We start from the raw sequence: 13,754 nt of genomic DNA on the forward strand, positions 1-13,754 counted from the left end.
TCTGAACTTGGTTTTTGGTAGTCAAGTGCTCTGGTATCCCTTCGATGGCTTTGATTTGGTCAGGGTTGACCTCGATACCTCGCTGTGACACTAAGAAGCCCAAGAATTTTCCTGAGGCCACACCGAATGCACACTTTTGTGGGTTTAGTTTCATCCCTTATCGCCTGAGTATGTCGAAGGTTTCTCTCAAGTGATCGATGTTGTAATAGCCCAGCCCGCTAATGATATTGTCCGCTTTGGGCCTAAGAATTCACGGGTTTAAAATGCGTCACTAGGGTTTAAGGCTTGTTAACTTATATACCCAGCATCCCTCTTGTGTTTTGCCGATGTGGGATTCTGTCTAAAGTTTGAGGTGTTACATACACCCCCTCTTATGGACTCAGCGTCCTCGGTGAGGTTTGCCTAACTGCATGGGATTTGCCTAGACTCAGCGCTGAGGTTTGTCCCGCCTTACCGGGATTTGCTTAAACTCAGTTGAACTCAGACCCACCATCAGTATGGCTGACACAAGAGTGGCTCTGATACCATTTGTAACAGCCCAGCCCGCTAGTGATATTGTCCGCTTTGGGCCTAGGCCTTCACGGGTTTAAAACGCGTCACTAGAGTTTAAGGCTTGTTAACTTATATACCCAGCATCCCTTTTGTGTTTTGCCGATGTGGGATTCTGTCTAAAGTCTGAGGTGTTACAAATGTGGTCTTCTTTCCTTTTGGATTTGACCAACATGTCGTCTATGTAGACTTGCATTGTTTTACCGAGTTGGTCTTTGAACATCTTGTACCTTTGGTATGTTGCTCCAGTGTTTTTCAGTCCGAAGGGCATGACTCTGTAGCAGTACGTCCCCTAATGGGTGATGAAAGTGGTTTTCTCCTGATCCTCCTCTTCCCTGAGGATCTGATTATAGCCTTAGTAGGCGTCCAGAAAACTCAGCAGTTCATACCCAGCCGTCGCGTCGATGAGTTGGTCGATATGAGGTAAGGGAAATGAATCTTTGGGGCATGCTTTGTTCAAATTTTTAAAGTCTATGCACATTTGCTACTTCCCATTTTTTTCACCATTACCACATTGGCGACCCATTGGGGGTATTTTGACTCCTGATGGAGCCGTTTTCTAATAATTTTTTGACCTCATCGCGTATTGCGTCGTTGATTGCAGAGTTGAACTTACGCCGAACCTGTCTCATCGGGGGGTGGATTGGGTCGACTTTCAGCTTGTGCATGGTGATTTCCTTCGGGATACCTAGCATATCTGCATAGCTAAAAGCAAACAAGTCCATGTTAGTAGTTAAGAATTGACGAAATTTACCTGGTTCTTGAAGCTTACAGCCGATGTAAGCTTTATTGTTGTGGTCGTTTCCATATAATTGAACGGGGTCGAGGTCTCCTATGGTCGATTCTGCGGCTTTGACCGTTTCGGGGTCTTTGATGAGGTCCTCATCCGACCTCGACCCATTTGATTGCTATGCCTTTTTTTCTTTGTCCTTCATTTGTTGAGTGACCGTACAGTCTAGAGCGATGCGGTAGCATTCCTAGGATGTGCGTTGTTCCCCTCGTATACTGAATATTCCCCATGGAGTTGGGAATTTGATGACTTGGTACAAGCTGGAGGGGATGGCATGTATCCATGGTCGCCCTATTATGGCGTTGTATGTTGTATCTTGGTTCATGATATGGAATGTGGTTTCCAAAGTGACTCCACCGGCTTTGACATGGAGTGTGATCTCGAGGATGTTCGCTCAACTGCATTGTTAAAACCCGTTAGCGTGATGCAACACGACACAATTTTATCCTCAAGTTTCATTTGTGCAAGTAATCGAGGGTGGATAATGCACGCGCCGTTTCCATCGTCTACCATAATGCATCTCACGTCGGTATCTAAAAGTCGTAAAGTGATAACAAGGGCATCATAGTGAGGGAAATCCAAACCGTTGGTATCCGACATATCGAAGATGATACTCTCTTTGAGTTCGTCATACCGTTCATGGGTGATTGACCGTCTGAGCTTGTGGGTTGTGGTGAATTTCTCGCTGTTGATAGAGGCATCGCCGCTGCCGCCAATGATCATGTGGATGGTGCAGGTTGGTGAGGGCGGTTTCGGTGGTCCTTGATGTTGTTCACATCCTCTGGCAAAATTGGTCCTTCCTCGGTCGCTCAGCAACTCTTTGAGGTGTCCCTGTCATAACATGTTTACGACCTCCTGCCTTAGAGCGATGCAATCCTCAGTTTTGTGTCCTCGCTCTTGGTGGAATTCGCACAGGGCATCTGATTTTCTGGTATTACTCATCTTTTGTGGACATATCACCTTAGTACCGAGCTTCTCCAAGGCGTAGACTATTTCTATATGTGACACACAAAAATTGTGAACGGATAATAGGGGGCATACCTCTTTCGTTCCGATGAGTCCCTGCTCTTGGTCGGGACGGGCCCTCCTCATCGCGCTGATCGGATGCGATGGCGGTTCTGACATATGGAAGATGTCATTCCTTGTTGGGTCGTGGAGCTACGAGGTCCCTCTTGATATCATTTCTTCGATCTTTTTTGGATTCGACTTGTACCAAGGTCAGTCGATGAATTGGCCCATTGAGGTCGTCCTCGTCTGCTCAGACCTTGGCACAATATGCGTTGTGTATTTCATCCCAATTAGTTGGGGGGGGGGGGTACTTCATAAGCCGACTTAATAACTTTATTGTCGCCCTTGAACCATTTCTTCTCAACCCGTTCTGGAAAGCTTTGACGGCCATTCCTTCCGATACATTTGGTAAGGTCATTCTTATGTCGTTCACTCTCGCCTCTGCCTTTTTGGCCCCAGCATGGGCCATTACGAACTTGTCGGTCATTTCTTCGAATGTTTCAATGAAACGTGTGGATAGCTGTGAATACCATGTTAATGCTCCTCCAGTGAGGGTCTCGCCGAATTTTTTCAACAAAATAGAGGATACTTGTTCCCTGGCGAGGTCATTGCCTTTCACGGCGGTGACGTAGTGAGTTACATGGTCTTCGGGATCGGTCGTACCATCATATATTTTCAGATAGGGCGGCATTTTAAAGGTCTTTGGTATGGAATGCGGGGCGGCTTCATCACTATATGGTTGCTCGACAAACCGGCCAGTATTTCTCATTGGCAAGAGCTTCAGGGCACCGGGTATCTTGTCGACCCTTTCTTGATGTTCTCTCATTTGGTCCCGAAGTGCTTTGTTCTCGTTCTCCATTTCCTCCATCTTTTTTCAAAATGGCTGCGAGGGTGTCGTCACCTACACTATTAACGATGTTATGAGCAATACCTGTCGTTGGAGGAGGGAGTGGGTCACGCTGCTCACCCACTAGTGGTATAACACAAGTCCTTGCATTTTCTACAACCGTATCCTGAGCGGGCTTGTGGAGGATAGTGTGTTAGTTAGCCAAGCCCCGAGGAGCTTTTTTACTGCTGGTGGCATCTCTTCCACCACGGACGTAGAAGCTCCTTTACCGATAGATGTTGTGATGCTGCAGTGAGGATGAGATGATCCGCCTCGCTCGGGGGAAGCATTGGGCGTTGTATCCTCGCCCTCTTCTTCAGAATTTTCATTGATGGTGTTCAAGAGGTTGGTTGTGAGGTCGCCCATTATCCTCGTTCTTTCTTCCCTGTTACCTGCCATATCATATATGTGTGTACAAGGAAAAATGAGAACTTGTTCTTGGTTTTTTTTTGTTAGCAATCCGTGTTAGTTATAGATCTAGAGAAAACTAAAAATTTAACTAGGAAATCCCCACTGACGGCGCCAAATCGTTTGACCAAAAAGTATAGACTTTCGATTAAACTATTAAATTTTATGTAGTAAAGGGTTAAACTTAGTTAATGATAATATCTCTAGATATAGATCTTGAAAACAAGGATAATGTCAGATATTAGTGGGAAATTGAAAATAACGCACATTTAATACTCCAAAAGGTATGAAAAATAATTGAGGTATAACTAGCAATAAATAATAATAAATAACATTTAAATAAATAAGGGGAGTGATTCACCCAATAATGAATGAGGTAGATGATTGTTCCGCCTGATAATGATGAATGACAGACAAATCCTAAAATGTTCGAATTATTTTCGAATCTGATGGAAAAGTATGGAATAACGTGAGTAAGAATATTGATCAAAAAGTAAAGTTTGTATCTTTGCTAGTGAGAGAGAATCTTTTCCTGAAAAGTATTCTTATCAAGTGTACATACCCTATCCCATTATCTCTTTTTCTATTTATACAAGACATATCCCTAACAAACCCTAATAGTACAAGTGCAGAAAATATTCACCAGAATATTCTCTTTAATGTCCTATTTCAAACACTAGCCGCTATTGTTCTTTACACAATGTTCGACCTCGATCATGGTTGACATCTCGACCACAAATCTTGTTGCTTCCTAGTCGACCTCGACCGACTCTTTCCTTAATGTCGAATTAAGCTAAATATTCTTAGGGCAAATTTTGTCCTATACAGTTACAAAACGTGCTTTATAAGAACAATTACCATTTATAAGTCTCTTTTTTGCAACTGCGATTTATGATATTTACAGAATTATACCAACTACTATTACATCAGTTTCTTTCTTATTGAAATTAGAAAGAATTTAAAAGGTTGAATATACCAGGGCCTGATTATTGCGACCCCTTTATGAGGAGGCACTCCTTCTCCAAAGTTAAGGGACTATAATAACACACAATGTTTCAGCCAAATATTCCACATTTTGGGAAAAACTACAAAGATCTAAAAAGATAGTCTCAAATGTTGATAAAAATAGAGATTTATCTCAATAAGATTATAGTACTGCGGTGCCAATTCAAGTAAAACGGTCATAAAAAAAAAAAAATTAAACGCCATCTTGGTTCTCTGACATAAAAGGTGAAGATTGCTTGCTTTAATTTTTTAAATTCTTTCGAAAATCCACAAAATTCATTTAATAATGTAAAAAATAAAAAGAAATCTTTCATCCTAGTTAAATCTTGGGAAATATACAAGGTTTGACTGCAACAGTCAAAACTATCACATAAATTAAGAAAGAGAGGTACAGTAGTATATACTTCTCTTAATTATCATTGTGTATTTATCACTGGAAACTAAAAAATATAAAAGAAAAAATATTCTATATGACAGGTAGCAACTTGTCTATCTACTGAGAAAAATAAAGTTGCTTCACTTAACCAATGCCTCCCAACTAAATCTTGGGAAATATATAATCACCAAATATAAATACTTGTTCCTAGACAACTGAAAATCAACCAACCACCCTCCTCCAATGGCCAGGTGCATATTTCACTAGCTCTCTTGACAAAAATAACAACTACTGCGCCTCAATCCCAATCAAGTAAGGGTCGACTTTTCCAGCCCATATCGTTCCATATAAGCTCTATCTCAGCTGGGGCAGCCGGTGCACAAAGTATCCGCATTCACACAGGGTCCAGGGAATGACCGCACCCCAAGGGGTGTGATGTAGACAACCTACCTAGCATTAATGACTGCTTCCACCGCTCGAATTATAGGTCACACTATCTCAGTCCAATATTATATAAAACAAACTTACCCCTCCTTATAAATCTTGATAAAACTCATTAGTGTTTACATGTCTAGAGCCTAAAACACTTTATCACTGCTACTCTCCAAGCTATTGCAGCCAATGTAATGCATACCAAACCAGGCGAAATCTAGTTAGTGATAGCAATTCCAGAATTAGCAACACCATATAAAGCTTTGCCTGATAGTTATTATCAGATTGTAGCAAGACTCTGCTCTGGTTTAACCATTATCTTGACTGGTTTCCCGAGCCTGGATTTATCTTCCATTCGAGCAATTTCAATAGCCCTCTCACAAATTGGATATCCTTGATCATCCCATGACTCCAGTATTACGCCAGAACCAATACAAGTTCTTCCGTCGTAAAAGGCTGCAAATTGTCCAGCTGCCAGACCCTGATCATCTTCAGATATCCGGACAACTGCAACTTCCTGCCCATGTTCATCAACTTCCATTGCCAAGCTGCAGTTGTAAAAACCAGGACCATGACGAACCTAGAAAACCAGTAAAAACTGAGAATTTTGCTTGTATATCAACACCATATTACTCTGAATTTCCAGTGCTACCAAGCTCACATTGCAAAAAATTGGAAAAAACAACAGTACGCACCTAAATAATCAAGCAAAAGAAAAATGAAATCCCAAGAAATTCAACTCTTATCTCCACTAGTCTGCTATGTCACGTATATTATAGCCTTTGTTCTTTACAGCCTAAGTTCATGTTGAACATTCTTAGATACGTATAAAGGTGTCAATGAACTCAAACAATAAACGAGAAGTTTAACGGAGGAAACAATAAAAGAAAGATTTACCTTGCATTGAAGCTGACTGATTTGTCTAGGAGGTAACCCACTGAGCCATTTTAAGGATCCAACACGAAATAACCGTCTTTTCTTGTCAACAGAGAAATAATTTCTCGATACATATACGACATTGTTTTTAATATCCTTCTCCACAACATACCTACAAAGTAAGAAAAATATTTAATAAGTACATTTGAAAACTCATGCAAAAGAACAAGATATATTTGGATTGATGATTACTATAATTGCTCAAAATTCCTAAACACAATGAAGATCAGGGACATAAGATGACAATATGCAAGCATTTTGTTCTCTTTGGAGGGTGGATTATGGCAACTGTCATCCGCCATATAACTTGTTAATGATCAAGTAGCCATGTGCAGTAGGCGGTTAATAACACAATAAAAAACAAATGGATATAAGATAATCAAACTGCATAACTACTTGAGCCCAGAGCTGGTCACATATATATTAAGAAAGAGCTAGTAGCCACATACCAGGGTCCTCCAGGAAGACGTAAACCTTGGCGTTGGCCAATAGTATAGAACCAAAAGCCACGGTGGTTTCCGAGATAATCTCCACTCTCTGCTTCCAATATAACACCTTCTGATTCTCCAATGTGTCTAGCGACAAATTCACTGAATTTTATCTGAAACTCCAAATGGAACTGAGACTAAGATCTCTTGGGGTCAATTGAACTATATGCAACTACAAAAAATTAAGAACAAATCTTAAACTTTTTGGAGAAGTTTGCAATCTAACAGAATTAAGAAAGTGTATAGCTAAAATAATGAATCTACGGCTAAGAGATTTGTCATGTAGACCCTCTATGCAGAAGATGAAGTTTTCAAATGTAACTAGTCATGGTTATAGAATATACTTATATTACTCGTACTGGTGGATGGAAAAATGTGAACCTCCACATCCCATTATAATGTGTTGGCAGCTTGATATAAAATGGTTCAGATATAGCAAAAAGATTGTAAGGCCCACTTTCCATGGACAATTTCAGACAATTACCTGTTTGCCGCAATAAATCCGGTAAGCTCATCTATTGTTGTTTAGCAAATAATGCTCATGAGTCATGGTTAAGAGAGCTACTTAACTGGTTACAACTTACCAGCAGGAATAGCTAAACTAGTTAGTAACTAACCTATTTAAGTTACTTCGCGAGAATGGCATACGACTGTACCAACATCACCTTATACCAAAAAACAAAAAATTCATGTTAACTGTCGAATGTGCTGGTAAAACAGACCTTGCCAAGAAAGCATATTCCTTGTGAATCCTTCCTGTCTTGGTTTGGTAGATTAAATGATTTAGCAAGCATGCGAACTTCATCCTGTAGATACGTGATGAAAAATTAAGAGCACTTCAGCCTCAATGAAGAATTGAATTTTTCAAATGATCACATCCCAGTATGAAGGAGGGTAAAGACGGATTCTCTCTCAGCAACATAATATTTGATCATTTTATAGCAACGATATTGTAGAGAAGTGATAAGCGTAATTAGAAAAATCTCACCTCACCTTTGGGATACATCCAAGTGGGAAAATCAGCCGTTTAAGCTGAGCCTGTGAGAGATGCGAAAGGAAGTAGGTTTGGTCCTTGACCTGAAACAACACCACTGCGGACATAAGAAATCAGCTGCATTGACCCAAAAAAGAGAATGAAAAACTTGGGACAAGGACGTGTTTAGAATACTAGGAAAAATCAAACGAAACTACAGAAATATCATGCAGAACTTCCAAAATACATAAAAAGATGAACATAGACATGGAATTTCAAAGTATTTCACTCATGTGTTGTTTAATGTTACTGTTCACTAGACTAAGGAAGACATGGGATTTCTGAAAAGAAATTAATTATGCCAAGAGTAGGCAGGAGATTTTAAAGAGCCCTTCAATGCAAGTTTTCAGAAAATTGGAGGACAACACTAGCACAACTTGGTACACTCACAAACTAGAGGTATCAAATAGGAATGTCGGGCTAAATTTAGGCCAGTCTAAAAGGGTTGAGTTAATAAATGGCTGATGAACCAACCCGTCCAGAATTTTCTCGAATCAATATGGAACGACCAATTCGGGTAGAACGGATTATCACTAAACCAACCCAACTCAAACATTTTTTCATTTATTTGTTTTCTAACCAAATCAAAAAAAAAAACTTTTCCTTCTTTATAGAAGAGAAACTCAGTGTGCAAATGTATTTTATCAAACAGTCCATCCTCGTCTGCTGAACGCGTATGTCTCTTGCAAACAAAACTGCTTTTGATGGGAGCATAATGCTTAATTCCTGACCATATACATCTGCCTAAGTTTATTCAATTTCTCGTATGTTCATCCTTTTACCTAAAATCAAGAAAGATTCTTTCCCACCACTGTCATCTTAAAATCTCCCCTTCTCAAGTAAATACATCAAACTTTACAAAAGAAAACATGGAAACAGGCTCTAAGAAACATGTATAAGTATGGTAAAAACGTACTGCAAATACAAGTTCAAAACATTATATACACACCATATCCTTTGACAATTCTAAGATAGAAGGTTCATCCAGATGCTCAGTAGATGCGTGGACAATCTTTGCATAATGTCCAGAAGCAACAAAGTCAAATTCCATTCCGCTAATGGCATCCATAAAAGCACCTGAAATTTTGTTTTGCCATTTTCAAGCCAACGAAACTAAAAGACAGCAAAAAATAGTGCATTGATAATATAAGATGACTGACCAAATTTTATTCTAGTATTACAAAGGACATCTGGATTTGGAGTCCTGCCACATTTGTACTCCTCAATGATATATGATACCTGAACATGTTAAACTTACTTATCAAAAACAAACTAATATTACAACCGAGCTTTCATCAATAGCCTCTAGCTTATCTTTATATTACATCACATGAAGAAACCTTTGTAAACAGAACCCAATAAACACGTAACAAAGTTCCACTCAATGAGACAAAGCTGGTAAAGTGAGTAATTAAGCAGCTCAAAAGTAAACAGAAACATACCACATTATTCCAATATTCATCAGTCAAATGGACAACTTCCAATGGTACATCAACCTGAAAAGTTTGAAAACAGATGCTGTGGAAACTTAATTTGGAAATAGCAAACTAACTAATGCAAGAGAATGAACACCTCCTCCCTCCCTCCATAACAGGAACCATCAACCTGAAAAGACCTTGTGGAAACATAACATCAACCTCAAAAGCACTCGCAGAAACATGGTTGGGAATATCAGATTACTAATGCACGGCCAGGAAAAAGAAACAATCACCCACAATCTGGATTATGTGCAAAGGTAAAGTGCATCATGCCCGAAAACTCTTGATTTAATCTTATTTCAAACTATTTGGTATTGGGTATGGTTATCCTTTTTCCTTTTTTCTTTTTCTAAAGCCAGGCAGGAAGTTGTATAATCCTGTCCATTAACTTCAGATTTAGCATTTAACAGAAAATTAACCTAAATCAGACAGAGCTATCACTACAGAGATGACTGAAAGAAAGCAGCTGTGTCTACAATGTATCAAAATTCTGTTCCAAACCAATACATAAGAAAATGACCGAGGAAAAAAGACTGACCTGGTCACAAACAGCCTTTGCATATTTTAAGTCATCCTCCCATGGGCATTCAGACCAAAAGTTCTCAAAGTCTTCCTACAAAAGAGAAGGCAATACACTTTAGGAATTGTTTGATAAACCAAATTCACTGCTTGAAACTAAAAAGATTAAGGGGTCGTCAATGTTATCAAAGGCGAAAAGTGCAAAAAATCAAAGGTTTGTTGCGCCTTTAAGCGCAAAATGCAAATAAAGCGTGGGCTTAAATGAAGAAAGGCACATATGGTGGAAAAATACAAATATGTATTTGTAGTCAAAAACTAATAATTATAAGCATGAATAATAAATATATCGATAAAGAAATATAAAAGAAAATTATGTGAAATATCGATTGTTTAGTCTCGCCTCTTCAGGATTACGTTCATTGGCAAGGAAAAGTATGCCTTAGAGTCTTAATGACCACACTGAAGCACCCGCTAAGCGAGGCGAAGCCTTCAACATGTTTTGCGCCTCGCTTCAAGGCGTAGTATATAGCTTATTTTAGACCATGGGTTTCACAAAGTTTCTTCCTTTCTTAAACTACGTGCCCAATTACGCGGTACCTATTGCTGGTGGGAGGTGGCAGGTATCCTGCGGAATTAGTGGAGGTGCGCGCAAGCTGGTTATATAAAAAAGCTCCGTGCCCAATCAAACTAGGGAGTACCACTTATTTGATTTATCAAAAGCAAAATAGAAAGAGGAAATAGTAGCAAAAACAGCTCATATTCTTTAACTCTGCATACCAACTCAAAAGAAGACTAAATAATTATGGGCAAAAGTAGTGAAGTTACATACTTGGAACCAAATCTTGAGATAAAAAGCAGTACAGGAATGTCCAGCAGCATGAAGCAGTCTAAGAGCGACGCTGCTATCAACGCCGCCACTAACCAAAACCGCAACTTTGAGAGGATTCTTATGTGGCATGGAGCAAGATAAGTATGTGGGGTCGATTTTCTCATCCACATAAGTCCTAATTGGGGATGAAACTGAAATGGATTTTATAGAAAACAGTCTTCTTGTAAAAGTTGGGTGCTTTTTTAGTTGAGTAAAAGAGTGGATAAGGGGTTTTTGGAAAGGAGAAAGGGAGAATAAATGTTTGAGAGATTGTGAAGATTGAAGGGTAAGAGGGATTGTAGACATGGTTGCCCTTAGCATTTCTGTTCGCTTGGGGAATGAGGTTCGTGAACTTCTGGCTATGGCGGAACTTCAAAGCTTTTTTTTGGGTGGGGGGTTGGGGTGGGGTGGGGTGGAAGCTTTTTGACATGGCTGCTGAGCTTTATAAGTGTTGTACACTGTGCAGTGTTGATTGTACAGTGCTTTGGAATTGGACAAATAGCCCTCATATTCCTTGTTTACTTTTTCTAGTCATATATTATACGTTAATTATAGGCATATAATACATAAGTTATGCATATAAGCGTTTATTTGGATTAATTCTTCTATTTTTTTTTTTCTTGAGAGGGGTTTGGGGGAGGGTACCCTAGTGGTTTTATAGGTTTAGGAATAAAGTTGAGATCATAATCAAATTCGTTGATATTATGAATCTATATATCTATATCTATATTATATTAAAAGGAGAGTAGTGAAGCATGTGGTTAAGCCAAGTATCAAGCTAAAATAAAGCCACTTGACAATTTTAAGACAACATAAAAAATTTGAATTATAAATGAAAACATATTTAGTGGAAGTAGTAGTCCAAGATTTTCTATAAATGAATTTCATTCTTTAATTAATCAAAGCCAATTATTTTAAGATTTAAAATAAAAATAAAATGTTCTCTTTTTAATGACCAAAGACGTACACAAAAAAAAAGAAAAAAAAGATGCAATTTTCATTAAGCAAACCAGTATACTATAACTATAGGTATTTTTAATTAAATTTGTGTATAATATTGATTTTGTGTGTAATTTAGTTATACTATGTATCTTTTTTGAGAAAGAATCATTTTATCTTACACATTAATTTTAAGTTAAAATAATAATTCTTTATTTAGTACAAGCTTTGTATTTGACCTTATTTGTCAACAATATACATTACTATATGTATCATATACATTACTATAGGTATCTTTAATTAAATTTGTGATAAGACTGATTTCACCAGACCCCACTTAGTGGAATTTTACTGGGTCGTTGTTATTGTTGGTAAGACCGATTTCTCCATAGCACCTATGGATGATTTCAAGATCGTGTTGGGCATGAAAATTTGGAGCAAAGTAAATGTCATTATCTCTCCCTGCTTCAAAACCATATAATTAGTATCTTTTTTTGAGAAAGAATTAATTAAAATTTAGTTAATTTCGTTTTGTGTCTTACACATTTATTTTAAGTTGAAATAATAATTCTTTATTTAGTACAAGCTTTGTATCTGACCTTATTTGCGAACAAATATACATTACTAATAGGTATCTTTAATTAAATTTTGTGTGTAATTCAGTTATGGTAGGTATCCTTTTTTAAGAAAGAATTAATTAAAATTTCGTTAATTTCGTTTTGTATCAAACTCATTAATTTTAAGTTGAAATAATAATTTTTATTTAGTACAAGTTTTGTATTTGACCTTATTTGTGAACAATATACATTACTATAGGTATCTTTAATTAAATTTTGTATATAGTTCAGTTATGGTAAGTATCCTTTTTTAAGAAAGAGTTAATTAAAATTTTGTTAATTTCGTTTTGTATCTTACACATTAATTTTTATTTAGTACAAGCTTTGTATTTGACCTTATTTGTGAACAATATACATTATTATAGGTATCTTTAATTAAATTTTGTGTATAATTCAGTTATGGTAGGTATTCTTTTTTAAGAAAAAATTAATTCAATAAACATTTTTTATATTACATCTATATTATATTAAAGGAAATAATATTAAAAAATTAACAAGAGCACAAAGAAAAAAGACAAGAAAAATTAAAGCTTGGTGGTTAACAAAAAAAATAAAATAAACGAAGGTTGAAAATTCAAAAAGCCCAAAGCTAAAAAATGAAGATCTGTAACATTTCTTGAGCACACTCGCTCTTACACATTGATTACACATACCTTTTTAAAATTTAGGATTTCAGATGCCTTAAAAATTGATTTACTAAGATAGTTTTTTCCTTAGAAATCTTTTGTCACGACCCGGATTTCCCCATCCTCGGGGTCGTGATGGCGCCTACTCGTAGAAGCTAGGCAAGCCACAAATCATAAACTCCTACCTACTTTATTTTAAATCCTTTTATCAATCATAACAACAAGTGTTAAATATTTAAATGACAGCGGAATATGAAATTAAAGCGGAACACTTAAATTAAATAAGCTGAACAATAATGCGAAATTCAACATGTGCCTCTAACCAAGGACTGTTGTCACAATATCCACGGACTACTAAGAGTACTAAATACAATCGTTTGAAAGAAATATAACACTGTTTGTCTCGAAAATATGAGATAACAGAATGAAACATAAGATAGACGAGACGCCGGGCCTGCGAACGCGTGCAAGGCTACCTCGGAGTCTCGGTGGACTGAAGGCTGGCTCCCGAGCTACTGCTGCTGTTCGGGACCTGGATCTGTGCAAAAGAACACAGAGTGTAGTATCAACACAACCGACCCCATGTGCTGGTAAGTGCCTAGCCTAACCTCGGTGAAGTAGTGACGAGGCTAGGACCAGACTACCAAATAAACTTGTGCAGTTATATAATGTACAGGGGAAAGTAAAGCAGGTATAAGCAAGTAAGGATGGGAGGGGAAAACATGCTTCGGGGAATAACAGGTAAAACAGAATATCAAGAGAACCATAAAGGAACCGAAAAATCCAAACCACTAGC

At 37.8% G+C, this 13,754-nt stretch overlaps 1 protein-coding gene across 1 annotated transcript; it reads right to left on the bottom strand.

Annotated features, from left to right (window-relative positions):
- Positions 1-4,977: 4,977 nt before the first annotated feature.
- On the bottom strand, positions 4,978-11,170 carry LOC109241098 (tRNA-specific 2-thiouridylase MnmA). Its single transcript, XM_019407815.1, has 10 exons — positions 10,738-11,170; positions 9,928-10,002; positions 9,354-9,407; positions 9,072-9,150; positions 8,861-8,988; positions 7,872-7,955; positions 7,601-7,684; positions 6,840-6,991; positions 6,352-6,502; positions 4,978-6,034 (listed from the first exon to the last, which is right to left on the bottom strand). The coding sequence occupies exons 1-10, from the start codon at positions 11,095-11,097 to the stop codon at positions 5,735-5,737; spliced, it is 1,467 nt and encodes a 488-aa protein (XP_019263360.1). The 5' UTR covers positions 11,098-11,170; the 3' UTR covers positions 4,978-5,734.
- Between the last annotated feature and the right edge of the window lie 2,584 nt (positions 11,171-13,754).

The sequence above is a fragment of the Nicotiana attenuata genome, unplaced genomic scaffold (genome assembly GCF_001879085.1).
Source record: "Nicotiana attenuata strain UT unplaced genomic scaffold, NIATTr2, whole genome shotgun sequence".
Classification (NCBI taxonomy): domain Eukaryota; kingdom Viridiplantae; phylum Streptophyta; class Magnoliopsida; order Solanales; family Solanaceae; genus Nicotiana; species Nicotiana attenuata.

Excerpts from the sequence above, each read along its gene's own strand:
- LOC109241098 (XM_019407815.1), bottom strand. The coding sequence starts at position 11,097 with ATGCTAAGGGCAACCATGTCTACAATCCCTCTTACCCTTCAATCTTCA. Across the intron at positions 9,408-9,927 it reads CAAAGGCTGTTTGTGACCAG|GTTGATGTACCATTGGAAGT; the intron begins GTCAGTCTTTTT and ends CAAACTTTTCAG. Across the intron at positions 7,956-8,860 it reads TAGAATTGTCAAAGGATATG|GTCAAGGACCAAACCTACTT; the intron begins GTGTGTATATAA and ends GTGTTGTTTCAG.